The sequence below is a fragment of the Triticum aestivum genome, chromosome 2B (genome assembly GCF_018294505.1).
Source record: "Triticum aestivum cultivar Chinese Spring chromosome 2B, IWGSC CS RefSeq v2.1, whole genome shotgun sequence".
NCBI lineage: Eukaryota > Viridiplantae > Streptophyta > Magnoliopsida > Poales > Poaceae > Triticum > Triticum aestivum.
In genome coordinates, this window is record NC_057798.1 from 601,962,493 (window position 1) to 601,990,077 (window position 27,585).

At 43.7% G+C, this 27,585-nt stretch overlaps 1 protein-coding gene across 2 annotated transcripts; it reads right to left on the bottom strand.

The window, feature by feature from the left end:
* Window positions 1-10,462: 10,462 nt before the first annotated feature.
* Window positions 10,463-15,031, bottom strand: LOC123046245 (polyprenol reductase 1). Of its 2 annotated transcripts, XM_044469551.1 has the most exons (7): window positions 14,945-15,031; window positions 14,642-14,914; window positions 13,233-13,582; window positions 12,430-12,664; window positions 11,807-11,902; window positions 10,940-11,011; window positions 10,463-10,824 (listed from the first exon to the last, which is right to left on the bottom strand). In XM_044469551.1, exons 2-7 carry the CDS (start codon window positions 14,837-14,839, stop codon window positions 10,720-10,722), a joined length of 1,056 nt encoding a protein of 351 aa, XP_044325486.1. In that variant the 5' UTR covers window positions 14,840-14,914; window positions 14,945-15,031; the 3' UTR covers window positions 10,463-10,719. The 2 variants fall into 2 exon arrangements, with proteins under 2 accessions (XP_044325486.1, XP_044325485.1); XM_044469550.1 differs by having other exon boundaries at window positions 14,642-14,977.
* Between the last annotated feature and the right edge of the window lie 12,554 nt (window positions 15,032-27,585).

Genomic DNA, 27,585 nt, shown 5'->3' on the forward strand with positions numbered 1-27,585 from the left:
ACTGACTGTGGGCCCCACCCCTGGTCAAACCCCAGTCAGCGCTGGGTTTGACCGGGATTAGGTCTTGTGTCACTGACGTGTGGACCCCGCACGTCAGGTTTGACCTGGACCTGGCCGTTGACTCGCTGACGTCATGCTGGCGTCAGGCTGACGCAGTTAAATCATTTTCTGGAATTATTTTAATTCTAAATATTCAGGAAATTCCAGAAAATGTTCAAAACTTCAAAAATTCATAGTAATTCAACCGTAACTCCAAATTAAATAATTTATATATGAAAAATTATCAGAAAAATTCAAGGGATCCATCTGTACCATTTTCATGAATGTTAGAACAACTTATAGATGCTGTTTAGCACAAATCATATAAAGGGCATTTAAATAATCACATATGGAGGTTGAATTTGAATCTTGTATTCAAACCAACTTCATTTAATCTGTTGCTAGTTGCATTAGCTCAAAACACATTCATTTTGCCATGTCATGATCATGCATCATATTGTGCATTGCATTGATTGTGTTCCCTTCTGTGTTGCCGGTATTTGTCCCCTCTCGATAGACGTGATACCGATGATGTGATCGTTGACACTGATGAAGACTCAATGCTATCTTCAAAAGTGCCAGGCAAGCAAAACCCCCTTGTTCATTCCGATACAATCCTACTCTCTCGCTCCTGCTCTCTTTTAATGCATTAGGACAACAACGATTCAACTATTACTTGCTGCGGTAGCTGAACCCCTTTATCCTCTGCATGACCTGTCATTGCCACAATAAATAGATGAAACCCACTAGCATGAGTAGGAGTTGTTTGAGCCCTATTGTGCCTACTCATTCTTGCTTGTTTGTCATGCCTGCTACTGCTTAGAGTTGAGTCAGGTCTGATTCATCGGGGATGAATCAGAGGTGTGTGAACATGTCCTACTGTGTGTGAGCTAAGTGTGTGAACACGATTTGGTAAAGGTAGCGGTGAGAGGCCATGTAGGAGTACATGGTGGGTTGTCTCATTGAAGCCGTCCTTAGGAACTGAGTTCTGTGTTTGTGATCCATGATTCAGCTACTACCATACATTGGGCCCTGAAATATGACCCCGCTCGACTTCTTATTCACCCTCGTCCTCTGTCCAGGAGTTGCAAGTAGTTTGTGGTGTTTGTAGTATGCTGGAGGCCGTGGACAGCGCTGACCGGAGGGGTGGGCTGTGATGCGGTAGGCACGTGGCCGGGTATACCGGGCGCCCGTTTGGTGTCACGGAACCCTGTTCACATCGTTTGGGGCTGTGAGCGAAACTCCGGCCGGATCTCCTCATGGATGGAACCCGAATAGGCGATAAACCTGGACTAGAGACTTGAGTGTTTAGGTAGGTCGTGGTCTACACCCACGTCGGCTTTCGCTTGAAGTCTGCCGAGCACATGTCGTGTGCAAACGCTAAGTGGTGGAAACATGTATGAAGAAGTACACCCCTGCAGGGTTAACATCATCTATTCGAATAGCCGTGTCCACGGAAAAGGACTTCTGGGTTGCTTATATCAGTTCATAGACAAGTGAAAGTGGATACTCTAAAATACGCAAGATAAGCGTGAGTGCTATGGATGGTGCTCTCGTAGGGAGACGGGAGCGGATCCATAGTGGTGTATTGATATGGGGAATATGTGGACTCGTGTGCGCCACCTCAAAAGAGTTACATTGCAGTCGTAGTTCAGGATAGCCACCGAGTCAAAGCTGGCTTGCTGCAGTTAAACCCCACCATCCCCTTTGTTGATAATGATGCATATGTAGTTAGTTCTGATGTAAGTCTTGCTGGGTACATTTGTACTCACGTTTGCCTATTTTATGTTTTTGCAGAGAGACTTCGGTCTCACTAGTAGTTTCGCGTGGACTTCGACGTTTAGCTTGTTACCTCAGCTACGATCTTGTGCCCCGGCAGGATCTGGTAGATAGTCAGGCTTCTCAGCCTTTTTCAGTTATAGATGTCTGTACCCAGACATGATAGCTTCCGCTTGTGCTTTGATTTGTATGCTCTGATTGTTGGGTCATGAGACCCATGTTTGTAATATCTCGCTCCTCGGAGCCTATTGAATAAATTACTTGAGTCGTAGAGTCATGTTGTGATGCCATGTTGTATTTGCACATATCGAGCATATTGTGTGTATGTTATTGAAATGCTTGGTATGTGTGGGATCTGACCATCTAGTTGTTTATCTTTAGTAGCCTCTCTTACGGGGAAATGTCTCCTAGTGTTTCCACCGAGCCATGGTAGCTTGCTATTGCTCCGGAACACTTAGGCTAGCCGGCATGTGTCCTTCTTCATTCTTGTGTCTGTCCCTTCGGGGAAATGTCACGCGATGAATACCGGAGTCCTGTTAGCCCGCTACAGCCCGGTTCACCGGAGTCCTGCTAGCCCAGTGCTACAGCCTGGATTCACTCGCTGATGACCGACACGTTCGATGCTGGGTCATGGATGCTTGTCCCTGTAAGTCTGTGCCACTTTGGGTTTACGACTAGCCATGTCAGCCCGGGCTCCTTATCATATGGATGCTAGCGACACTGTCATATACGTGTGCCAAAAGGCGCAAACGGTCCCAGGCAAAGGTAAGGCGACACCCGTGGGAATACCGTGCGTGAGGCCGCAAAGTGATATGAGGTGTTACATGCTAGATCGATGTGTTATTGAGTCGGGGTCCTGACATCGATCCATGCCAACTCAACAAACACCTTCAGAGATACCTGTAGAGCATCTTTATGATCACCCAGTCACGTTGTGACGTTTGATAGCACACAAGGTATTCCTCCGGTATTCAGGAGTTGCATGATCTCATGGTCGAAGGAACATGTATTTGACATTCAAGAAAGCAGTAGCAATAGACTGAACGATCATATGCTAAGCTAACGGATGAGTCTTGTCCATCACATCATTCTCCTAATGATGTGATCCCGTTATCAAATGACAACACATGTCTATGGTTAGGAAACCTTAACCATCTTTGATCAATGAGCTAGTCTAGTAGATGCTTACTAGGGACACGGTATTTCTTTATGTATTCACACATGTATTTAAGTTTCCGATCAATACAATTCTAGCATGAATAATAAACCTTTATCATGAATAAGAAAATATAAAATAACAACTTTATTATTGCCTCTAGGGAATATTTCCTTGATTGAATTAATTTTAAAGATGACAACACTTGAAACCATGCATACGCCTAACTAGGGGCGTACAAACAATAGCACTTGTCAGGAGGCAACCCAATAGTTATCTTATTTTTTTGTTTCTTTTCCTGTTTTTTGGTGTGCACACAATTATGCTACTGTTATGGTTGTGCTTCTGTGTTTAAATCAGTGTGTGTGCCAAGTAAAGCATTTGGGATGATTTGGATGGTAGTTGATTTGATTCTGTGAGAAAACAAAAGGTTTTGTGCCGAGTAGAAGAATTGTTTAAATTCACTGGAACGCGATTTTGATCTGATTTTTTACACATGATTGAGATACAAATTTTCTGCATTTTATTAATTTTTCAGAATTTTTAGAGTTACATAAGTATAGTCAATATTCAGATTACTACAGACTATTTTGTTTTTGACAGATTTTGTTTTCGTTGCATTGTTCGCGTGTTTTGATGAATATATGGATTGTATCAGGGGGTATAAGCCATGGTGAAGTTGGAACACAATAGGTATTATGCAATAATAAAATATGAATGGGTTTACAACAGTACCTAAAGTTTGTGATTTGGTTGTTATACTAATGTATCTCACGAAACTTTTGTTGAGTTTTGTGTGCTGAAGTTTTCAAGTTTTGAGTGAGATCATGATGGATGAAGGAATAAGGAGTGGCAAGAGCCTAAGCTTGGGGATGACCAAGGAACCCCAAGGTAATGTTTAAGGATCCCCAAGCATCTAAGCTTGGGGATGCCCCGGAAGGCATCTCCTCTTTCGTCTACCAACTATCGGTAATATTACTTGGAGCTATATTCTTATTCATCACATAATATGAGTTTTGCTTGGAGCATCACGTATTATATTAGTCTTTGATTTATTTTCTTTTTAGTTTGCCACAATCATCTTTGCTGGACACACATTTTTGAGAGGGACACACATTATTCGTGATTTTTTAGAATACTATATGTGCTTCACTTATATCTTTTGAGCTAGGCAGTTGCTTTTGTGATTCACTTATATTTTTTAGAGCACAGCGGTGGTTATATTTTAAATAAATAGTGCACTCTCATGCTTCACTTATATTATTTTTGGAGTTGATAAATAGTGATAGCAATTTGCACGGGTATGAATTTTGTCTTAATATGATAGGTATTCAAGAGGGATATAATTAAAACTTTCATGTAGATCACTGAATATGATAAGCTTGATTCCTTGCAATAGTTTTGCAATATAAAGATGGTGATATGTGGGAGGTACTTGTAGTTTTTTAAGAATATTGGTGTCAAGGTTTGCGATTGCCGAAGCATGCACATACAGTCTCTCGTTATGCTATGAAGTTGGATCATGATTTATTACTGATTGTCTTCGTTATGAGTGGCGGTCGGGGACGAGCTATGGTCTTTTCCTACTAATCTACCCCCCTAGGAGCATAAGTAGTAGTGCTTTGCTTCGAGGGCTAATATACTTTTGCAATAAGAATGTGAGTTCTTTATGACTAATGCGAGTCCATGGATTATACGCACTCTCACCTTTCCGCAATTTGCTAGCCTCTTTGGTACCGTGCATTGCCCTTTCTCACCTCAAGATGTGGTGCAAAGTTCGCTGGTGCATCCAAACTCCGTGATATGATACGCTCTATCACACATAAGCCTCCTTATATCTTCCTCAAAACATTCACCATACCTACCTATTATGACATTTCCATAGCCATTTCAAGATATGTTGCCATGCAACTTCCACGGTTCCGTTTTTATGACACACATCACCATTGTCATATTGCTTTGCATGATTATATAGCAATCATAGTACTTGTGGCCTAGCCAACGTTCATCATTTTTATGCATGTTACGCTAGATCATTGCACATCACCGCTAGAGGCATTCATATAGAGTCATATTTTGTTCTACTATCGAGTTGTAATTTTGAGTTGTAAGTAAATAGAAGTATGATGATCATCATTATTCATTATTAGATCATTGTCCCAAGTGAGGGGGGAAAGAGGCCAAAAAGAGCCCAACAAAAAAAGAAAAGAAAAAATGAGAGAAAAAGCGAGAAGGGGCAATGTTACTATCCTTTTCCACATTTTTGCTTTAAAGTAGCACCATGTTTTTCATATAGAGAGTCTCCTATGCTTTCATTTTCATATAACTAGTGGGAATTTTTCATTATAGAACTTGGCTTGTATATTCCAATGATGGGCCTCCTCAAATGCCCGAGGTCTTAACAAGCAAGCAAATTGGATGCAGACCCACTTAGTTTTCTTCTTGAGCTTCCATACACTTATAGCTCTTAGTGCATCCATGGCAATACTTACTCCTTGCATTAACATCAATTCATGGGCATCTCCATAGCCCGTTGATTAGCCTTGTCAATGTGAGGCTTTCTCCTTTTTTTGTCTTCTCCATACCAACCCCTGTCATCATACTATATTCCACCCGTAGTGCTATATCCATGGCTTGCGCTCATGTATTGCGTGAGGGATGAAAAAGCCGAAGCCCGTTAAAAAGTATGAACCAATTGCTCGGCTTGTCATCGGGGTTGTGCATGATAAATAATTTGTGTTAAGAAGATGGAGCATCACAAGGCTATATGATTTTGTAGAGATAACGTTCTTTAGCATTGATATTTTGAAATGCATGATTGTTTGTTGGTATGCCTTAGTATTTATGTCTTCATGTCAAATTATAGAGTATTGCTTTGAATCATTCGAATCTTAATATTCATGCTGCAAAAGAGAGATTACATGGTGAATATGATAGGTAGCAGTCCACATCAAAAATTCTGTTTTTTATCATTTACCTACTCGAGGACGAACATGAATTAAGCTTGGGATGCTTGATATATCTTCAATGTATATATTTTTTTATTGTTCCATGCTATTATAGTATCAATCTTGGATGTTTATTATGCAATTATATGCAATTCTATATCATTTTTTGGGACTAACCTATTAACCTAGTGCCCAGTGCCAGTTGTTGTTTTTTTGCTTCTTTTTGACTTTTCAGGAAATCAATATCAAACAAAGTCCAAACGGAGAGAAAACTTTGGATTAATTTTCTCTGAACCAGAAGGGACCCTAGAAGGTTCGAGAGAAGAACTGACGAACCACAAGGGAGCGACAAGCTCGGGAGGCGCGCCCCGAGGGGGGCACCAGGCTTGTGGGCTCCTCGTGGCACCTATTGACCTAATTCAACATCTATAAATTCATGAATATTCCCAATACATCAGAGAGCCACCCGAAATACTTTTTTTGCGGCCGCACGTTTCTGCTCTCGTGAGATCCCATCTGGAGACCTTTCTGGTACTCTGCCAGAGGGGGAATCGATCACGGAGGGGGTTCTTCATCAACCTTATTGCCCTTCCAATGATGTGTGATTAGTTTACCACAGATCTACACGTCCATAGTTAGTAGCTAGATGGTTTTCTCTCTCTTTGATCTTCAATACAATGTTCTCCTCGATGTTCTTGGAGATCTATTCGATGTAATCCTTTTTGTACGGTGTGTTTGTTGGGATCTGATTAATTGTGGGTTTATGATCAGATTATCCATGAATATTATTTGAGTCTTCTTTGAACCCTTTTATGCAACTAGATTGTTATAGCTTTGTATTTCTCTCCGATCTATCCGTTTGGTTTGGCCAACTAGATTGATTTATCTTGCAATGGGAGATGTGCTTTGTGATGGGTTCGATCTTGCGTTGCTCAATCCCAGTGAAGGAAGGGGACATGACACGTACTTGTATTGTTGCCATTAAGGATAAAAAGATGGGGCTTATTCATATTGATTGGATTTACTTTGTCTACATCATGTCATCTGGCTTAAGGCGTTACTCCGTTCTTTATGAACTTAATACTCTAGATGCATGCTGGATAGCGGTCGTTATGTGGAGTAATAGTAGTAGATGTTGGCAGGAGTCGGTCTACTTGTTTCGGACGTGATGCCTATATACATGATCATTGTCTTGGATATCGTCATGATTATTCGCTTTTCTATCAATTGTCCAACAATAATTTGTTACCCATAGTATGCCATGCTCAAGAGAGAAGACTCTAGTGAAAACTATGGCCCACGGGTCTATTTTAATCATATATTAAAATCCAAAAATACCTTGTTGCAATTTTATTTACTTTATTTTATTTTGTGTTTTTGTTTATCTATCTATCACTAAAAGCTTTGATCTTTGCAAGTAACCGCCAAGGGATTGACAACCCCTTGTTTCGTTGGGTGCAAGTATTAATTATTTGTGAGTAGGTGTCGCTAACAAGGTGTTGTGTGGTTCTCCTACTGGATTGATAACCTTGGTTCTTAATTGAGGAAAATACTTATCTCTACTGCATTGCATCACGCTCTGCTCTTCGAGAGAATCCCAACACAGCTTAGAAGTAGCAACAAGATGGAGGAGGACCCAGAGGAGCTTGTTCTAGGTGATGACAATGATGAAGACATCTTGATGCGCGAGGTCCAAGCTTAGAATTGCAGGTCATGTATGCCCATAAGGTAGTCAAGTCATATGTATGTCATGAGTTAGTGGAGCCGTGTATGATTCGTATGAAACCATGTCATGATCATGGCAGTTGTATCGAGTCTTTTGTAATGCAAACCACACATGGGCCTTACATCACGATGTAGTGGCTAATTTGCAAAACAAAATAGTTCAATTACTTATGATGGTGTGTACGTGCTTGAAGCAGATGACCAGGAACAGTTTCACTCAGTTTTTTTCAGTGTGTCTGTGTGTGTTGAGTTTTGTTGTATGCATCCTAATCATGAAGATGTCTGATGTTTGCTCCCATACTTTGTATTCATTTGATACTACATTTTAATTTAACAAATGTGTCATTTTTAAAAAATAAATAAATGATGCATACTCATTTTATTCCAGCTTAACTTCTAACCGACCTCAGTCGCCTTTCATTAATCTGAAAAACACGTTATATCCATGATTATACAGTGGTTGATGTTTAGACTGCCTAGCTTCAATAGCATAGGACAGTGGTCACCTACCTAAATGAGACCTGCTATTACAAGCCATGACAGGGCTAGTATTGGATGCCGAAGAGTAAGCTCTAGCTGCATTATTGTGAGCCCTGCTATTAAGCTCCCTGAGAATACGAAGAGTAGTTGTCTGAGTGTGGCCACTTCAGAAAAATCCTACTAAATATGTAGTAGTACATCACTGTACGTTGCCACATTGATTGAAGAGAAGAAAAAAACAATAAATGTTGGGACGCGGACGTACGTGCTGGTGTGAGTCGCGCGCAAACGTAAGTAAGAGAGCTCACGCCATTTCGCACTATTGAAAACCTGGGCGTTGGACACGCTCTAAGTGCAGGCCTTGCGTCGCCCATTATTAAGTGCTGCTTCTAGCACGCTAGCGCGGCGGCTAGCTTCAAGCCTTCAACCGCAAACGAGCGGGAAACGGAAAAAAAAGCAAGCGGCTTCCGTCGCCATTTCGCTCGTCGTCTTGCGACGACTGGCGCCCGTGCCATGACCGTCCAGGCCGGCAGTCCCGGTGCTTGGACTGTTATCTGTTGCTCGCACACCAAACGCACGTCGCTCTCATCTCATGTTTGGTTCCAAAGAGAGAAATCAACGGCGTTGGGAACGTAATCTGAACTGGATGGCCCATGCCCCATGCGGACAGCCAGCTTCGTCCACGCTCATGGAAGTGCTCACATTCCTTTCTTTTCTCCCGCCCACTCTAGTGCTAGCACTTGTAAATGTGTGCTTGATCGAGACTTTGAGGGCGCATCCCGCTCGATTTTCGTCAACATGGGGTCTCTACTCTCTAGCGCCTACTCTATCCAAACCTCACTGTCCTCTGCTAGTTATTTCAGTGATTCGTGGAGGCACCAACTCCCGGCGACGTCACCAGCTCCTGTAATCAATCAAGCATAACCAGCACTACAGCACTTGGGAACAAATGATGTCCAGCTCTCATGGTGTCTGCCGATCGAGCCACTAGCGACTAATCAAGGTGCATGCACGCACACGCCATGGTGCGTGCCGGCCCGGGGAAAGAACAAGGCCAATAAGTTAACAAGCGTACTACTACTAGTAGTAGTATTAAAACTAATTAGACAAGACTTCTCTGCAAGTGCGGCAACACACACATGTCCGGGGGGGAGGATTAGCCGGGCAAAGACAGGGGGCGTGTCCCCTCCCCGCGAGGCCATGGATGATGGATGTGCTTTCTCGCCCGGCCCAGGTGAGGAGCATGAGTAACTAGTGCTGTGGGTTGGTGGCGCCTTGCCCTCCGTCGGCTCTCTCCTCGGCCATCTTTTGCGTGTTTCTTCTGCCGGTGCCGGCACACTTTTGTTCTGGTTTTAGATCGATGGCGACCGGCCTGATTACTGCCGGAATGAGTGCTCTGGAAATGGTAAAGGGCGCCCAGTATGAGTGGCTTAGCTTTAGACAACATGACTTCAGTGTGTTCTTCAGATATCTCCCTATAGTACTACACTAACTGCGGCGCTGCACTTTCCAGGCACCCAGTATGAGTGAGTGGCTTAACTTTAGGCCGTTCGATTGGGCTGGAATGTGCAGCTAGTGCCGATCTGCCGGTGCACTCTAAAGGAATTTTCTCTTCAGCTTAAACGGCTCACTGAACCCTGATAAGCTATGCCGATCGTCGTTAACTTGCTAGCTAATCATATCATCTTTCCAGAAAAAATAAAAGCTTGTAATAATACTAGCAAATTGCACTCATTCGAGGCACAGAAGAAGGCGGAGCCGGCACTGGATGATCCCACTCGAGTAACCTGTGCTGGTGTTCTTTAAACAAAAACAAAGGTGCTCCGCGGGTGATCTTTTAAGCCTTATGCATCTCCACTTTGCACGCATGGACATTCCAGTCCCAGACCTGCTGAGTGCCGAGCCACACACACTGCAACAATAGGCAGAAACACCAATATTCAGTCCACACACTGCAAGTCTCCATTCTTTTAAGCCTTATGCATTTCCACTTTGAACGAATCAACATTCAGTCCCAGACCTGCTGAGCCACACACACACACACACACACACACACACACACACTGCAAGAATCAGCAGAAAACATGATTAAATTTCAGGTGAACATGATCGACGAAATAAAGTGATAGTTGCAGCAAGATTGGCCTGCAGGGTGAATGACAGGGCGCCTTCTTAGCAGAGATTTGAACCAGAAACACATGAACATTTCCAGGTGAAAACAAACCATCTTCATGGAACATCAAAGATGACTTATAAGATGTAACACCATGATATGTCGGATTTCTCGAGTCCGTAACTTATATCAGCCTAGTTGTCAAATTTGGCATGCTTCGGGTTCTGTGAGGACTTTATTTTCTACTAATCCTTAATATGTCCATAAAGGTTACTACAAATCCAGGACCCAACTACCTTAGTATGTATCTTAGTAATTTACAACTGGAAATAGAACCCTTGTAAGTATTTCAAGTCACACAACACAACATTTTAACCTACATGCTGTCACATTTACATGAATATCTTTTACATGCCGGGCTTGTGCATTCTAGCCAGAACACACAGATTTTTACTGCACAGAAGGAATGCTTGTAGATGTTACAATACAAATGGAATGATAGCATAGCGAGAGCGGGGGTAGTCTTCAAACTTTTGGAGGTACCACCTATGAGTTTGTACTGCTGCAAATGACAAGTTTGTTATCTGCACAAAATGGAAAGTTTAATCAGCTGGAATGATAGAAAACACTGAAAGGATACAATAATCACGAGTTGATGCGATTCTGAATGCAACTGGAACAGAACTTAGTGAGGCATACCACAAAAATGAACAGGAACCACACTGAAATGTCTGATCCGCCACTAGCCATCAACATGCCCAAATATATAACCTGTAAAACAAAAAACAGCCATAGATGCTAATGAGATACCAATTTCAAATCCATAAGAGTTTTTTTTTCTGCCAGCTGCTCGGTGTTATAGTACTATATATATAGTCATGTAGCCTTTTGTATTTACCCCATTGTAAAGGGGTTTTCTGCATATTTCCTGCACTTGTACATGTATATATACTGGCCTATGGCCACAAGGGAATACAGGTTGCATATTTTCTAACACTCGGCACCGAGTTGGAGTGAAGGCAAACCACAGAAAAGAAAAGGATTATGCTAAAGGATTATCCTATTATGTTAGGTTCACTTACTCAACAACAGTGGGATAATTTGGAACTCTCCCCATGATATAATATTTTATCATTTTAGGCTATTTACAGATTGTTTGGTTTAAATGTAAGGCTGCCTACTTCTCTATGGGAAATTTATATGGTCAAATGTCATTCTGCATCTGTGAATTAGGCTGGCAAAAAATGGCGAACCAAACAAATTTGATAAGTTTGTACTTTGTAGTAACATCAAACAGTGCATAAAACAATTCCATCAGAAGCAACATAAAGGTTTTCTGTCCTTCATCCACTCCCGCCAGCGATCAAAACCTGATCAGGAGTTGCGCACAGCAATGCTTCACCAATGAAAATCCATCACAGGACCCTCATTTATGATTTCAATTGACTATCCTAATTTAGATATGATTAGTTTAGTACTCGCATTGTAAAAGCACTGTCAGTCACCAGCCATATTCGTGAAAAAGCATGTGCGTGCTGAATACGGGAGAAGAATGGAGGCACTTACTAGTTCAGCAAGGTAATGAGGGCAAGACACACGACTAAACCAGTCACCGCAAGGAATAACATATTCATCAGAATCTTTATTTTCGCGCAACGATCCCTGTCAAAATGGTAAACAGAAAGCAATGGATTCGGAAAAAATTACTAAATCTGGAAGACTCTGGCCCAAGTGTGCAAGGAAAAGATGCTGAATGGTGCAGTTTCTTGCCTGAAGGACATAAATATGCATACCAAATAACCTAAGAGAAGATTATGCAATCTGAATATAAACCTACATGATGCTACTAAGACTCTTAAGAAAAATATGGTATGATCCTTTATGGAGAGTTCCTGATGTTCATTGGCTAAGAAAGTATTTGGGATTGCTATTTTCTACTGCAAAATGAATTCCACTCCATCAAATCTAAAGTAGCAAAACGATTCCAACAAGACATAACTATAGGATTTCAGGAAGCAGGTTTTATTAGTCGTTCCAACTTTAAGTCTCAATACATTGGCAGATGCTTCGTTTTTGAACATTTGTGCTGCAACTCGCATATGTAAACATGTTCACATTCAGACTAGAAACCAACTAATATTTGTTATCTGGCTCTGGTTCTAGGCTCACTGAAAGAAGCTAGTACTTACAAGAATTGCATGACAACGGATCTGATGGAGGGATCCCCAAAGGAATATAATAGCACCTATCCACTGGCACCACCCCAACTTTAAAAGAGGCTTTAGGAGAGAGGGTGAATCAATGACTAGGTCTGGCATTCTTGCACGACCTTTTACTATGAACTCAACTATTTGACCTCGGATAAAATCTATTGCTTCAGGAAGACAAGAGCTAGCGAGAGATAATGGTGCAGCCGTGTAATAGCTGCAGGAAAAAAAAAATTGTAAGTCAATCCAAGTTGTTGCAGAAAAAAGAAAGAGCAATGCAATGATCCTTGTGCAAAGAAACCTTTACTGAAAGACCGACGTTATAAAAAGCAAGAAATCAAAGAATATATGCAAAAAGGTAAAAAAGATAACTGTTCTGTTAATTGATAGGTGGTAAAAAATTAGAACTACATACCAGTGGTCAAATCATCCAGTAAACTAAAGTATGCCTTAACTTATACTCCCTCCGTCCGGAAATACTTGTCCTAGAAATGAATAAAATGGATGTAATGGATGTATCTATACTTGTCCTAGATACAACCATTTCGAGGATAAGTATTTCCGGACGGAGGGAGTACCATCCACTTGCATATTTTGTTGATAAAGTACAAGCCTGGAACTACAGAAAATAACCATAACAAAACCTAACAGAAAAGGCATGTGATATAATAGAAAGGACTAGAACTCTAGAAGGAAGAAAAGGAGAAAGTATTTAGTCAAGCTAGCATATTAACAACTATGCAACATTCTAGAACAGAATGTTAGTTAACCAATGTGGAACTTACAATAGACCCGTCAGATATCCTACAATGTGCATCCGAGCTGATGGGCTGTAGTGAAACACATTTTCAGTCTCATACAGGCGTCTCAGCACCTGAATTTCCATCAATAGAAGTACAAAGACAGTCCGCCAGACACGATACTTGTGTTCCATGGTGCGCGACAGGACACTCCCAAAAGAGAACGAATTTGACCCAATAAGATGGCTAGCGATTGTGGAGTAACTCGATGGCTCTGGCAACAGCGGTGTCATTTTCATATATGCATAGAAGCATATTGCAAGCAGCAAGCTTGTTGTCACCGCCACTCCCACCACATAGAAATGCAAGAAGTACTTCTGTGGAACTGTGAACTTCTGCAATTTCATAAAGATTATTCAGTTTCTGATGCTTATGAGAACTTGAGTAGAATACAAGACAAATGTACGATATATGAATCAAAAAAATCTACATAAAGATGACAGTTTTACCCCTGGGTTTGGATACACATAGGTACCTGAGAATAACCGATGGGTAGAAACTTTTACCCATGAGTTATTACCAGAACCTGCGCATAATCCGATTTGTCATGAGTCAGCTATTGTTTTAATTTTTTGCCAGAGGTTTACCCATGGGTTGCTTGATTAATATTTAAATAATAAACAATATATGTGACATGTAGACCGTCAGAGACGTATAACACATATCATTGTAAAGCAGCAAAGAGTAGTAAAAATGGACACAACATAGGTTAGCTTCACAATCATCCAAATATCATGTACTCATCTCATAGTTCGTCTAAAGTATGAAATGTTCTTTTACTTGGAAGGTTGAACCTGCCTCACTCCCAGTTAGTAACAAAAGGAATTTTAGTGGAGCAGGGGCATTTTTACGTCTAATTTCAGTAATTCAAAAAAAGAGGCAGGAGTTTCTAATCTACCCACAATCTCCTTCTATTAATTCAAAGAAAGAGACAGGAGCTTCTCTAATCCACCCATAATCTCCTTCTATTAATTCAAAGAAAGAGACAGGAGCTTCTAATCTACCCGCAATCTCCTTTTCATCCAAGTAATCTTCCGAAATACATTGTATCAAAGTCTTCAAGATAGAGAGACCATTGATTGTCCATGGAGTGAAGGGAAAAGGCTACATTGAACTTCAATCGTGGGTTGATAACACTGCAATTTTGCCTCTTTTCCTTGTAACGCCCTTTTGTACATAATTTTTCAATATATGGAGTAGGGTACTCGTCTAATGCTTTACCTAACCAGATAGCACATTGCATCAAAACTTCAGAACCAACGGCTTTGCTAAGCCCGAATTCTGTCATGACCTTACAGAGTTACGATCCTGCCGAGAGCTGAGGCAGGCTGCAGCCTATGGGAGATGAGTGGGAACATAAAAAGGCAAAGCGGGAACCGAGGTAATGATCTTACCGCCTTGGAGGAAGAGGAGGAGGAGGAGGACGGCCTGACGGTCTTGCCGCGGGAGGAGAAGGCCGCGAGGAGGCTGTGTAGAAAGCGGCCGCCGGCGGCCGCGGGGATGGGGAGCGCGGCGGCGAGGATGGGGAGCGTGGCGGCGAGCCAGGCGAGGCACAGCAGAGGCTGGAGGGCGGGCCCGTTCCCCGTCTCCATGGGAGGCAAACCCGCGTTCGCTCTCTCTGTGCTAGTACGCGGCGATCTGCGCGGGTGGTGGGGTGGGGGCACTAGGAGGGAGAGAGGGTGAGTGCGAATGGAAAGGGGAAGGCCACCGGCACGGCACGCGATTCGTTGGCTCGTTGCTTGCTGGACCGGGATGCGTGTTGGCCTTAAAGTGGGAAACCCCCTGTCGTCTCTATCGACCGGCACACGTGAGATGGGATCACAATCTGTTCCTATGAATCGCTAGCGGCTCGGCGTTGGATACAGTTCTCGTCGGTGTAGCGAGCGTCCGACGTAAATTCGTTGCATCCGGCACTTCTTTTTTCGAGGTTATTAGAGCAACTCCAACGCGCCGAATCGTCCGCCAGAGTTTGTTTGGATCGGCGCGGACAAAAACGAAGGCCCAACGCGCCGATTCAAACCCAAAACGCGTCCGCGACGACGCATCTGTGGCCCAAAGTTATGACGACCACTGAAACCGGACCCACTAGTCAGCCAGTGTAAGCGTCCTTTTTTAGCCCACGCGTGCGGCGGGGGCGGGGAGGGGGGGGGTCCCCCCTACCTTCTTGCTTCCTCACCGGCGACAACCCAAACTCTAGCCATGGGCCTCTTCGGCAGCAGCTCCGACAGAAGCAAGGGCAAGGGCTCCCCCGGCGCCTTATCCTCCCGTGCTCCTCCTCCCCCTCCTCCTCCTTCGCCGCCGGTGCGTGCCCGCTCAGGTAGGCAACGTTTGCACATCCCGGTACACCAAGTATGGTGGCACTGGGAGTACAGACAGCCGCTGCCACACCCCGATGTGACGTTGCCACATCACTGGCACCTCAATCCGCAGCGTATCCCGATGTCGGTGGTTCCGGGGACACGCGGTCGCACGACGAGGAGGTGCGCAGGCGCCGAGCGCAGCTCACGTCGATACAACTGCGGATGCTCGAGTACACTGCAGACTCTCCCAACTGAGAGGCCTGGTTTGCCCTCGAACACGAGGAGCAACGATGGCTCGGCGTCCACATCCACCACAACCTTTCACCGTCGCCCCTGCGGGTAGAGCCGGAAGAAGAGGAGGCGGAGGCGGAATACCAATCGCCCTCGAGAAGGCCCTGCAACACGCGCGGGAGGCGAGCCGGCTTGAGACGGACGCCCATTGGAATGGGTTGGAGCAAGCCCTTGCTTTGTCCGCGGCGGAGGACTCTGTTCAGGTGCCCATGTCCGTGCCGCCACCGCCGTCGGCGCTGCCCCTTGTCGAACTCAAGTCTGAGCCGGAGCGCGAGCCAACTCCCACGCGCAAGCGGTCACCGCCGCCCCCCACTTAGCCGGAGGAGTCCTATTTGATATGGACATAGACCCGACGGATATAACCATAGTTGTTATGCGTAAAGATAATTATCAGGTGAATTCTAATACAAATTATATGAATTATTATTTTATTTTCCGGAACGGATATACGACACAATCTTCTATCTTATGTAGAAATGTTGAAGACTTGTAGAAGCCCCGTGTGAAAATGCGGAGATCGGTCAAATAAATTCTACAGATACACAAGGAAAAAGTGATGTCAATTATCCAAGCAAAATGAGCCTCATGTAGTCACCAGGAGCAGCCACGAGCATCGTGAGCATTGGAACACATACATGCATGCGCATGTCTTTGCATGCGTTCAATGCAAGGCCCATGTGTGTAGCAACCACACGGTGAATCTTAATTGGTTTTTTTTTCTATCACAAATTCAAAAGGGAATCAAGGAAACGAAGTGGGCCTCCTCATGACAACGTGTCAGCCACGTTTTCCATCAGCCAGGGGACACATCGAGGCCGCCGCACGCTCCTTTGGATTTCAATAAATAGTAATAGCCGGTCTAGGGTTTAACTCGGGTTTTATTGTATTGTCTAGTTGTTGCTACAATTCGCATCTACGAGACGTGTAGGACTACCGTCTTGTCAGATCCACAGTGAAACCCTAACTTTTCATCTAGTTTGTGTACTCAAGTTATCATCCATAAATTCAGTTGCAATTCACCTTTGTTCTTGCTGGTTCTTCGGTTGTTTGCAGGAACTCGAACCTCGTTGTTCAGGTTGATCGTGCCTACGGCAAGGTCAATAACCATCGGATATTGGTTTAGCGATTGTCGAGGCGTATCGTCGGGTACGGTATAGCCGGATCGTCAAGGTCAAAATCCACCAAATCGATAGTTATCCCCACTCTCATCGAAAGATCGGGCCGCCGTCACATCAAGTGGTATCAGTTTTCAGGTTTCTCGGTGAGAGATTTACAGTTTTATTAGATTAGCTTATTTTCTGTCCTATAACCCACAAAAAGCCAAAAAAATAAATTAGTTCATCCATTATACCCACCTTTTTAGCCTTTAGCAATTTTTGCATCTAGTATTTGCATAGTTGAATTTTTGGTTGCATACATCCTAGAATTAGTGCTGGTTTAGATTAGTTTGAGAGAAAATTTGTCTACTAGATCAAACTTGTTTTTGTATGTAAGAAAATCCGCCGCAGGTTCGTCCGTACTCTGGAAAGATTAACTAAAAAAAAGTGCAAGATTGCATCGGTTTCCAACTCTTGCCGTTTGTCCGTAGATTTTCTTTGGTTAGTGTCCATGCAATCCATCTGCCTGCCGCCTGCCGCTGTTCGCCTGTCCGCCTGACCATCTGCTTGGCGCAGTACCCAACCAGCACCGTTGTTTCCTTTGCTATCCACTCATAGTAGCACCTCTGCAGTATTTGATTTGTGCTTTGTTGTACTACTATTGCACGTGGGAGTTGGCTACTCACGCATCTGATTGATTTCTTATCTCTAGTGGTACACCTCGGTCGCTTTCAGTAGCACTTTGATTCGCTCCTGTTCTCTTAGTTCTTCTATATATCTTTCGTAACTGATCTGAGAAAAAAAAAGAGCAAAAAAAAAGGAAAGACAGAAAAAAAGTGAAAACAAAAACAGAAAAAAAGAAGCAAAAAAAGGGAGAAAAAAGATTTTGCCAAGTTCAGGCCGGGTACAATTTTTGGATACGATCTTTTATTGTCCTGAACTTTTACTCTGCTCATATAAGTAATAGTTGCTGGACATTTTCTGTTCTTGGTTGCGCCTACACTACGTTTATACCTCACTTATATCTAGCTATTTAGAGCTATCATATTTTTATCGGTTTCCTCCCTTGATTCAGTATCTAGGCTTAGATTGTTTTATCTCTTACTAGTCGACTGCCAGCACTAGTTAGGAGTTTGAACAATTATTCAGCTTGCATTACTTTTTGCTTAATTGTGCCACATATTGTGAGTTGAGAAAACCTTCACCAAGCTCCACTTTCTATATTGCACCTTGTTCAGTCACTTGGTAATCGCTATATCAATCTTTTGATCACTTTTGACATCGCCAACGGCTGACAACCACTGCTACACGGTAAGAACTGGTAAGAGCTTGGTAATTGCTAGAGTGTTGAGAGAATTTTTCCCACCACCTCCGAGTAGTACCATAGGAACATTATACTTGTGATTTTGTTTTTGTGTGGTACTAACCATGGCAGATTCTAGAACGGTCAACGGTTGGGTTGCGTCTATTCTGGGAGATGCCTTGCCACATTTTGGTATAGATCACTCTTACCCACCACAGAAGGTACACCGACTGTCACATGATCAGCATCATGGTAGAAACACACATCATCAGGTTACCTCTTTGCCAAATTTCGAGGGTAAATATGACCCTGATTCATATATTGATTGGGAAATTGAGGTAGAAGAAATATTTGGTAGCCGTGATTTTTCTGAGCATAAGAAAATAAATGATGTCACTAAAAGCTTTTTCGGTTTTGCTTCAGTTTGGTGGAGAATTTATTGCAGGGAAAATATTTGTAATAGACCTACCACTTGGAAAGCTTTAAAACTTGTTATGCGAAACCGATTTGTTCCTTCATACCATGATAGTGATTTGCTTAGAAAATTGCAACGCTTGGCACAAGGCAATAACACTGTTGAAGAATATTACGATAATTTGTGTACTGCTTTGTTTCGTTGTGGCTTAGAAGAATGTGAAGAAGAATTCCTGAATAGATTTTGGAGAGGTTTAAACCATGATATAAAAGACATACTAATGCATGAAGAACTATATTCTGTCAACCATTTGTTTCGCCTTGCGTGTAAAGCTGAACAGAAATTAAGAGGACGCATATACACGACGATCAAGCGTGCGATGGAATCCCCATCAAAGAAGGTTACTTCCTCCGCCGCACCGCCAACGATGATTGTGTCACATGGAGTTTACGAGGCATCGCCACCGACCGTTCTTACTTCATATGAGCGAGGACTACAAGGTAATAACGAAGGTACTGATTTAGTCACACCACCTATTTTGGATGATCATCTTGCTCATTTAAGTTTACCCGCTGAACTAAAGGCGATTGAGATTGACCCGTGTGACTTGATTGTTAAATCTGATTTGGGTCACATACAATTGGTTAATCATGAGGAAATATTAGCTAGAATTTCTCACGCTAATTCTTTGTATTCTATTTTGATGGATCCACCTATGAGTTTGTCACATGCGAGAACTAAAATAGCTGAAATCATATGTTTGCTTTCTCTGAAAAGTGTTTATGCGCCTAAACTTATTTTTAATTTGATTGGTGAGGAATGCATAGACAATGAATTTTCTGTGCATACAATTTGTATCACATGTGATGATCTTACTAGCTTGAAAGCGGATATTAACAAGTCAATGATTGATCATTTTAATATGATCTCCAACATCGTTGTTGATTACATGCCGAATAGTATGTTGCACGATTGCTTATATACACCTGCTAATTTGGATATTCCTAATAGTTATCTACCTATGTTGGGATGGTTTAATGATGGGCATTACAAAATGCATGAAATAAATATGAACTTCACTTTTATGTGCAAACTAAGTTGTAACATTACATGTTGGTATATTTCATGTGATAATTCTTTGGACCTTTATCTCATGCGTTATGCTAATTACTCAAGCATGAAGACATTAATGGTACACAAATGGAGAGAAGTTAAAACAGATGACTTATATATATACCATGTATACATCTTGTCTTTTTGGTTAGTCCATTTTCAGATTATCCAAAGCCGAGGACGACTTTGTTTTTAAGAAAGGGAGGATGATATGGACATAGACCCGACGGATATAACAATAGTTGTTATGCGTAAAGATAATTATCAGGTGAATTCTAATACAAATTATATGAATTGTTATTTTATTTTCCGGAACGGATATACGACACAATCTTCTATCTTATGTAGAAATGTCGAAGACTTGTAGAAGCCTCGTGTGAAAATGCGGAGATCGGTCAAATAAATTCTACACATACACAAGGAAAAAGTGATGTCAATTATCCAAGCAAAGTGAGCCTCATGTAGTCACGCAGGAGCAGCCACAAGCATCGTGGGCATTGGAACACATACATGCATGCGCATGTCTTTGCATGCGTTCAATGCAAGGCCCATGTGTGTAGCAACCACACGGTGAATCTTAATTGATTTTTTTCTATCACAAGTTCAAAAGGGAATCAAGGAAACGAAGTGGACCTCCTCATGACAACGTGTCAGCCACGTTTTCCATCAGCCAGGGGACACATCGAGGCCGGCGCACGCTCCTTTGGATTTCAATAAATAGTAATAGCCGGTCTAGGGTTTAACTCGGGTTTTATTGTATTGTCTAGCTGTTGCTACAATTCGCATCTACGAGACGTGTAGGACTACCGCCTTGTCAGATCCACAGTGGAACCCCAACTGTTCATTTAGTTTGTGTATTCAAGTTATCATCCGCAAATTCAGTTGCAATTCACCTTTGTTCTTGCTGGTTCTTCGGTTGCTTGCAGGTACTCGAACCTCGTTGTTCAGGTTGATCGTGCCTACGGCAAGGTCAATAACCATCGGATATTGGTTTAGCGATTGTCGAGGCGTATCGTCGGATACGGTATAGCTGGATCGTCAAGGTCAAAATCCACCAAATCGATAGTTATCCCCACTCTCATCGAAAGATCGGGCCGCCGTCACATCACTATTCGTGGACCGGCCAGTACCGCGAGTGGGTGAGCGCGCTTCCCTGCCACTACGCCGCCATGCTGGAAGAAGAGGCAGCCCACCTTGAGCGCTAAAAGGCGCATTGGCTCGCTGAGAAGGGGGCCAACGGCGAGCGGCAGATGCAATATGTGCAGATGTTGCGTCGTGACGAGGAAGCTCTGCGGCTTGAGGAGGAGGCTGTCCTTGCGGCCTATGAAGCCGCGTTCGGTTGGGCTGGGCCTCACCCCGTCTTCATTGACCTCACCGGCGGCGAGGACGACGGCGGCAAGGGCAAGGCGGTCTACTAGGGCAGTGTGCGGGTGCTTTATATAGTTTTTTCTAATTTTCTAGTTGTTTACGTGGACTTTGGCTCGCGTTTGGCTGGCCATTTATGTATAATTATGTTTAATTAGTCAATTCCGGCCACGTCGGCATAAATGGGCCGGCCTCCTGTTGGGCGCACCTGCCGACACAAATGAAAAACCGAATGCGTACGTCCGTCGGACAAATCCAAACAGATGAAAAGCGGATAAAACGCGCGTCCATTTCGTTCGGCGCGTTAGAGTTGCTCTTATATCATCGTCATCGTTCGCTCGCTTCTATCGGCATGGTTCTTTGCTACTACTCCAGGACTAACTGACAGGTACGTGCTCTCTTGCGGTGGAACTAGTAACTGGAACCTGGACAGGACTGGTCACAAGTGCTCAAGTTTTTGTTTTTGTTTTTTGAGGACAGCCTACAAGGCCTAAACAAAGCTTACAGTTTTTTTTTGAGCATAGTATAGACACAAACGCTCATATACACACGTATATCATCTTAAGATTTACAAAGTCACCGCAGGCACCTCGTCGTCGACGGGAACGTCTCCTCCCACTGAAAGCGCATCGCCAGAAATGCTAAAATAAATCCAGGAATAATGCGAGCACCAGGATTTGAACCCTGATGGGTTGGGGATACCACTGTCCACCTAACCAACTCAACCACAGGTTGATTCGCACAAAGCTTACAAGTTGATACGTTCACTTGATGCTAATTCTGCAAGCTCCTCTGGGACATTTGCAATGATCTTGCAATCTTCCTTTCTTCTCGCACAGGCTGCCAGCTCGTGGGCCACCTTGTTACTATCTCGCCTCACAGCCGACCAGGTAACTGAACTAAATACAGTGGCCTAGTTTTTTATGTCGTTAATGAAGTGGAATAGGTGCGATCTGTCAGGATTGACCTTCTTAAAGCGGTTAATCAAGGACATATAGTGAGACTCAACTACGATTGGCCCGCGGTAGTGTGTGATTAGCTCTGTCAGTCCCATCAACACTGCATCTGCCTCCGCTTCTTCGATCCCTGCACTAGGTTTGATCCTGCGGCACACCGACATCATGACCAAACCCTTGTAATCCCTAGTAATCATTCTGAGGCATGCCATGTCTCTATCATCCAAGAAGGATGCGTCGGCATTCATCTTCCAGCTATCAGGTGGGGGGGGGGGGGTCCAGCGAAGAATCTCATTCGAAGTGTGTGCCCGCCCACTTGGCAGCGCAGGGAACAAGCTAACTTTACCCGCATCATCCGGTTCAGGTCCCAAGGCAAGCATGATTTCCATCTCGTAACGATGCAGGATATCCACCGACACAGAAACCAAAGCTTTCCCATCGACATGCACGCAATCTTCACATAGGAACCACGCTCTCCAGAACATCAGAAGGATCCTATCACGGGTTCTCACATCACATGTACCAAGAAGGCACTGTAGCCAATCAGGGCCAGCGTACGCAAAGGCTCTCTCACTTGGAAACTTCCACACTTTTCGAATTTCAGAACGCAGAGCTCGGGCCTTGGTGCAGTTGATGACCGCATGGTTCACATCCTCATCTTCCTGCCCGCATATAGGGCAAGTGGCATTGACCTCAAGTGTCCTCCGTTTTTTGTTTTTAGTAGTGGCAAGAGAAACTGTAGCTACCCTCCAGTTTAGAATTTTAATTTTCTGGGGGATCTTACTCTTCCAAATCAAGTCCCAAACGCTACTGTTGCTTGCCTTGCTAGAAGAGCTAGATGCGACAGGCATGTCTCTGTTCTTGATCTCCCTAGTCAGTTTATATGCACTCCTAACGCTGAAGATTCCTGAATTATCATGGTTCCAAGCAATGAAATCACTAGTCTTTCTATCAGGGAGTCTGATCTTGCAAATTTCCTCTGCGTCGTAAACTGGACACACCTTTCGAATGAGATCCATATCCCACTCATTTGTATCTGTTTTAATAAGTTGGTTTACCCATCTAAGTCTTCAACTTCGTGTGAAAGAGGCGGCCTTTAGCCCACTCCTCCTTGGGATCCAGTTGTCTCTATGTATCTGGATGCTTCTCCCATCGCCGACCCTCCACACTATGCCTTCCTTCAAAAGTTCTAGGCCGAACTCAATGGCTCTCCAGGCAGGCGACGCGTCTACTGCAAATACAGTATCCAAGAGGTTTCCATTAGGGTAATACTTCGATTTCAATACCCTAGCTCACAGACTATTAGGGTTTTGGATCAATCTCCACCCCTGTCTCTCAAGAAGTGCTTGATTAAAGGAGTGCATATCCTTGAAACCCAAACCTCCATCTCTTTGGGTTTGATCACTTGGTATCCAGTGTACTTTCCTATGATCCTCCATATCCCCCCACCAGAAATCTCTAATGAGCTTCTCGTACTTGTCACAAAAACCAATTGGCATTTTAAAGACTCCCATTGGGTACGTCTGTAGAGCTTGGGCTACCGATTTCACATTAACCTCTTTTGCCGCAAAGGACATGAATTTTTCATTCCAATCTGAACATCTTTTAGTAAACCTTTCCATGATCGGCTGGAAACTCCCATTCTTCATTCTCCCCTCTGGAGTTGGCAGGCCCAAGTATTTAGGGCCCGTTCGGAAGTCTGTTGGCTTCCCAAAGTGGCCAGCTTCTCGGGGAGCCAGCGCTAGCCAGCTTCTTGGCGGAGCCAGCGATGCATTCGGCAGCGCGCGGCTGCTCTCTAGCTCCCGTCTACATGGGTCGGCAGCCCAGGAAACAAGCATAAAGCCCAGTTAGGTGGTTTCTCATACGGGAGAGAACGTACCGGTGAGAGAAACATATCGATGGAACCGGTACGCTGCCCCAGAGTTCACTTGGCGGTGGCATATCCGATAATTACGTCCAACTTCGCCTCCTTCCATTTTTGAAGCTAGGTTCGACCCGCTTCTCATTTTTGCACTAAGAGGGCAATTCGCTCCGTGAAGCTGGCTTCCAGGAGCTATCGCGTCCGGGACGACTCCACCTGTTGACCAAAGAAGCTGGGAGTAGGAGAGGATCCGAACGGGGCCTTACTTTCAAAAGACGCAGACACAACCCCGAGAATGTTCTCGATATTTCCTTGCGTCTCAAGTGGACAAAGCTCACTAAACAGCAGTGAGCATTTTGATGGACTGAGCAGTTGTCCCGTGCACACTTCGAAATAGTCCAAGGCATCCTTGACCACCTTTTCTTCCTGATCTGTAGCCCTGAAGAAAAGGAGGATGTCATCAGCAAAAAATTGATATCCCGGGACTTCCCCTTGCAACTTTGATAGGAGTGATATTACTATTGTCTACTTCTCTTCTTAATATGCTCAAGTTTTTCATTATAACTAGAACATGAAGGCGCGCGTTGCTGCGCTCGTTCGTCTTAATAGAGGTGATGGTGAATTTCAAATGGTCTAAAACTAAACATGTGTTTGAATTCCTAGGTGTGTTCAAAGGTTTAGGTGCCGGATTGCACAAAATCAATGTCCAATGGGGTTTCTGGACAAAAAACGATGCTCCATGTACGTCTACTTACCATGAGAATTCTGGAATGGTGAGATTCTATCAGTTTCACATAAAAACCAGAATCACATACTTCCTCTGTTCACTTTTGTACTGTCTAAAACGTCTTACAAAAATGGACAGAAGGAGTAGCATAGAAAGAGAACATATATTTTATTGTCGTTGTTTTAGGCTACTTGCTCAACATTGACAGTAAATGGTCCATTGGGTTGGATTGGCATGAAGCACAAAATCCAATCCTAACTTCCGTTCAAGAGTTTTGGAAGAAAGTGCACAAGGCAAGATTCAACCCTAGTTACCTAAGCGAACACACGTAATTGTTAACTAACACCACCTCAAAGTTGAATCATTGTGTTACGATTAATTTTCTTGAACAGTGACACGATTTAATCAAAGTAGTAAAAGATAGCATCGTAAGGGGGAAACGGCCTTTACCCGACTTTTCCTATTTGACCAAAGACCCCATGGTTGGTTTATTCAGACATACATTTTCTACTGATGTTTCTATAATTCCTATGGCCATCAAAAACAACATCCTATTTTCCAACCCCTCCATAACTTCTAGCATTGATCAAGGTATACGCTTATTAGCTGTAAAAGATGCAAGTACAGATAGAGCAGCCAACTATATGCCACAATGGGTGGCCTTGTTTCATGCAGACTAATGGAGCAGTAGAGAAAAACGGTACCTAGAAATTCTTTGCAATGAGCTTCTGCTCTTGTAACCCACTTTCTAAGGGCATGTACAATGGAGGCAGCACCACTAGCCATCCACATAGATAAATTTGTATGAAGCTATTGGTGTATGCCACTATCACCCAACGGAAACCACTCTATGTGATATCATCATCTTATTGTTTGTTTCTCACCTCCTTTCCAACAGATGAAACCTCCACTACATTTAAACAATACCAGCATCCATTTGAATCAATGATATCAACAAGAATACACACTAAAAGTTATCAAACAATTTGATTTCCAAACAAAAATCAGAAATCTTGATATGCAAACAGTGTCAAAAAGTGTGTCTTGTCCATGACACTACAAAATCCCATAGTAACAGAATAACCTTAAGATTTCTAAATACTCATAAAGGGAAGATTTGTAAACACACATATCAAATTATTTGAAGTTCAAACTGAATTTGTTGTTGTATTCTTTGATTCTTCTCATTCCAGAAAAAGCCTCCCATCTTCTACACTTCCCGGCACATGAAACCCGCTTTTGCTAAACATATATGTAGAACATCTACATGAGAGATGCATGTTAACACAATCAGGCTGGATTCAACACTAAAAAGTGATCACATACAGAAATAGAATTATCACCATAGACAATAGAGTTGTTTACTGCTTGATAAACAATATAGCCTGAAGAAAGAAAACTTGCACGTGGCTACATCCTAAATATGTCGAAGCATTCGGCTTTTGTCTTAATTCAAATATTAGCACCAGTTAGATTTTACAAATGAGCAACTAACAGTAGTACAAGGATCCTGGTGTAGAGCAACTACAATTTTAAAAATTGCAGGTGAGTTTTACAGCAGAGCAAGCATTTTAACTGAAAAATAGCAAATAGAAGCATTAAATCCTATATAATTTTCTCCACGTTCTGCAAGCAGCATAATTTTCTATTCACAATTGCAAAGAGCAAAGTACTAAGGCTGGTGTGACGTGTTTCTCTCACGGCTAAGAAGAAAAAAGATGGGGATTTCTAGATTTCCACAAGCATGGTCGCCTGACTCAAATAGGTAGAACCTAAATCACACACGGGGAATCGATCTTGTTCTTGGAACGGATTTATTTACTGATGAATCTCCAGAATCCATCGAAAGAACAAAAATCAATCTGGCCATGACAAGGGACGAACCAACCTCATACCTTGCAGCGAGAGCTGGAATCGATGATGTCGACGGCGGGTTGAAGACGAGGATGCGTTGCCTTCTCTGCTCGCTCACACGTCGCGCTTCCGTTCGCTCGCACTCCGTGCTGCGCTTCCGCTCCCTGGTTCGCGCCGCGCCTCCGCTCCCTGGTTCGCGCCCTTCCTTCTCCCCTTCCCGCCCTTTCCTTCTCTCTTTTGCGCCCTTCCCCTCTCTCGCTCGTGGGATTTTGTTGGGCGCGCATGGTCCCGAATTGAGTGGAGTGACGGACCTCCCACTGCGTCGCCCGAGCGGCCGCCTTGTTGCTTTTGTCAGGGAAGAAGCGAGTTCTTCTGCAGGAGCCGGTTTCGCTCTACAGCCACAGGTTTGGGACGAGACTTGCCTTCCCATGCTCCCATCCGTGCTCCCGCCTACGTGGCTTGATTTGATTGGAAAAAATAAGACCCGCCCCCACCCCCTGAAAATCAAGGGGAGAGATGATTAGATTAGAAAAGAAAAAGGGGAAAGGACAGCCGTAGGATGAAGTGGGAGCACGGATGGGAGCATGGAAAGGGAGCAGGCAAGCCGGATCCACAGGTTTGGTGGAGGTGGCACTTGGCAGGAGGATGTGGCACCTGGGGAGCCCGTCCAGCGTGGCCCATTGGCCATGCTCTAAGTGTTCCTTGCATTTGGTACATGTTCGAAGTACCAATCTTTCTTCTTAAGAAAATTCATTCTGCAAAAAGTATGACCAGACACAGGAAGGGACAGAGATCAAGTGACTTGCCCATGGGCAGTCACACTGTAACATGCGGGCATCCATCAGCCGTTCAAAGCCCATCTAACGCACATGGGTGACCCAAGGCAAAAGAGGCCTCAACACCTGAACGAATCAGGCATCCAACACAACACAACAGAGCTAATTCATGGCGGGAAAAGCAAGGTTTGGTGCGGGCGACTCCCGCGGCGAGTCGGCTCCGAGCAAACGAGTGCTGCCACCGGTGAGGCCGTGCAGCACAGTTGTGGGGACTGGTGTC